The 1,746-nt window shown below is 35.4% G+C and overlaps 1 protein-coding gene across 6 annotated transcripts in view; it reads left to right on the top strand.

Moving 5' to 3' along the window:
• LOC101503279 (uncharacterized) overlaps nt 1–1,746 on the top strand; it is a 118,635-nt gene that overhangs the window by 107,052 nt on the left and 9,837 nt on the right. For all 6 annotated transcript variants that reach the window (XR_012163653.1, XR_012163640.1, XR_012163655.1 and 3 more), the window contains one exon: nt 1,421–1,495. Coding sequence is in view for 3 of the 6 variants with exons in the window: in XM_073370218.1 (XP_073226319.1) it covers nt 1,421–1,495 (75 nt within the window). In the remaining 3 variants the exon portion in view is untranslated. The remainder of the gene's footprint in view (nt 1–1,420; nt 1,496–1,746) is intronic.

Raw genomic sequence — 1,746 nt, 5'->3', positions numbered from 1 at the left:
CTCCCTCAGACGTGAATCCTTAGTTTATGTGCCTCTCTTCGATCTTACATGTAGTCACCATTAGGGGTGGAAAACGGGTCGGGTTGGGCAGGTTCAGGTCCAAAATCACCAACCGGCCCAATCCGCAGGTGCCATTTAAACACCCACTTCTGCTCATGTTAAAGTTCGGTTTAGTCGGTTCTCGGGTACTCGGTTTAAGCAGGTTACCAGCTCGGTTTAAGTACGTGATGGTGGTACAAAAGAGTACACAGTCCACAATGAATGGGTTTAATAACAAAACAAAATCAGTTGCCAAACCGGACCTGGGTCTGATTAATTTAAATTTTAGGTTTTTATCGAACTAGAATTACAACAATTGAACATTCACCCTTTTGGTTCTCTCTCTTGTCTTTCTTTAAAATACCACAAGTAATTGCATCGCCTTTCAGTTGTCTCATTGTTGTGGTGAGAGAACCTTTTCACTCAAAATAGGAATTCTCATAGTAGTCGTCAAAATGTTGTGTTTTTAATTTATTTTGTAAAGCCTAAGATTTGAGAGGAAGAAGAAAGAATGAAGCCTAAGGTTCGAGAGGAAGAAGAAAGGTTGAAGACGATGTTTTCATAGAGAGGGTGAGATGGTAACTGGATTCGGCGGCTAGGGTTTGTTAGGGTTGATTGTATAAATGCCATTTATAGTGAAAATAATCACTACAAGAAATCCCCCCATTTGTGGCCGAAAAAAACCCTCACAAACTAGTGACCGAAAAAGCCCTCACAAATACAAAAATTCAAATTGGTCTTTATTTGTGGCTGAAAAAGCCCTCACAAAAAATTAAAATTTTAGCTGGATTTTGTGGCTGTCTAAGCCCTCACAAAATCACAACGTTGTCATTTTGTGAGGGCTTAGGCCGCCAAAAATTCCTCTGAAATTGGAGCCTTTTGTGAGGACTTTTGCAGCCACAAAATCAACCCTTTGTGAGGGTAAAGGCCGCCACGAAGGCAAGCCATTTATGGCCGCCCGGGCCGCCACAAAAGAATAGATCCGTTGCACTTTGTGGCGGCAAAGGCCGCCACAAATTCCCATAGTTTCGTTGCACGTTGTAGCCGCCCAGGCCGCCACAATGGACTTAACTTGTGACCGTTAAAGCCGCCACAAAGGATTTTATACCGTTGGCTTTTGTGGCTGCTTTGGCCGCCACAAAGGATCAACCATTTTCTATAAATATCCTTCCACTACTCTTATCATTTTTCACTTCTACCTTCTCTCTAAACTTTTTTCTAAATTTTCTCTCCACCTTGTCTCTACAAAAATTATTTCTCCAAGTTTTTTCTTAACTATCTATAATTTTGGTAAGTTTATATTATATATTTAGTTTTTGAATTTTATATTTGATTTGAAGTTATTTATTTAATTAATATTATTGAATTTTTATTTTGACAGTGGTGATATATTGTGGTTACTTAGAAGAGTTGTCAGCTCTGTGAAAGCTTTAAGTCAGACACTACCCGACATCAAGTTTGTATTTTATACATTTTAAATATAGATTAGTAAAATATTTGATATTATAAATATATTTATATTATGTTTAAAATATAGATTAGTAAAATATGTTTTATTATAGATTTTTTATAAAAAAAAAAAAACAGAAATTATGTTGTTTACATAATATATGATAAATAAAAATTTGAAACACATGTAAAACTTATTGATTTTAATATAAATTTTTTTAAGAAATATTATTAAAATTGATGATATTAATATTTGTT

The sequence above is a fragment of the Cicer arietinum genome, chromosome 6 (assembly GCF_000331145.2).
Source record: "Cicer arietinum cultivar CDC Frontier isolate Library 1 chromosome 6, Cicar.CDCFrontier_v2.0, whole genome shotgun sequence".
NCBI lineage: Eukaryota > Viridiplantae > Streptophyta > Magnoliopsida > Fabales > Fabaceae > Cicer > Cicer arietinum.
Note: the sequence above shows the minus strand (reverse complement) of the source record. Positions and strands in the feature narration are given on the sequence as shown.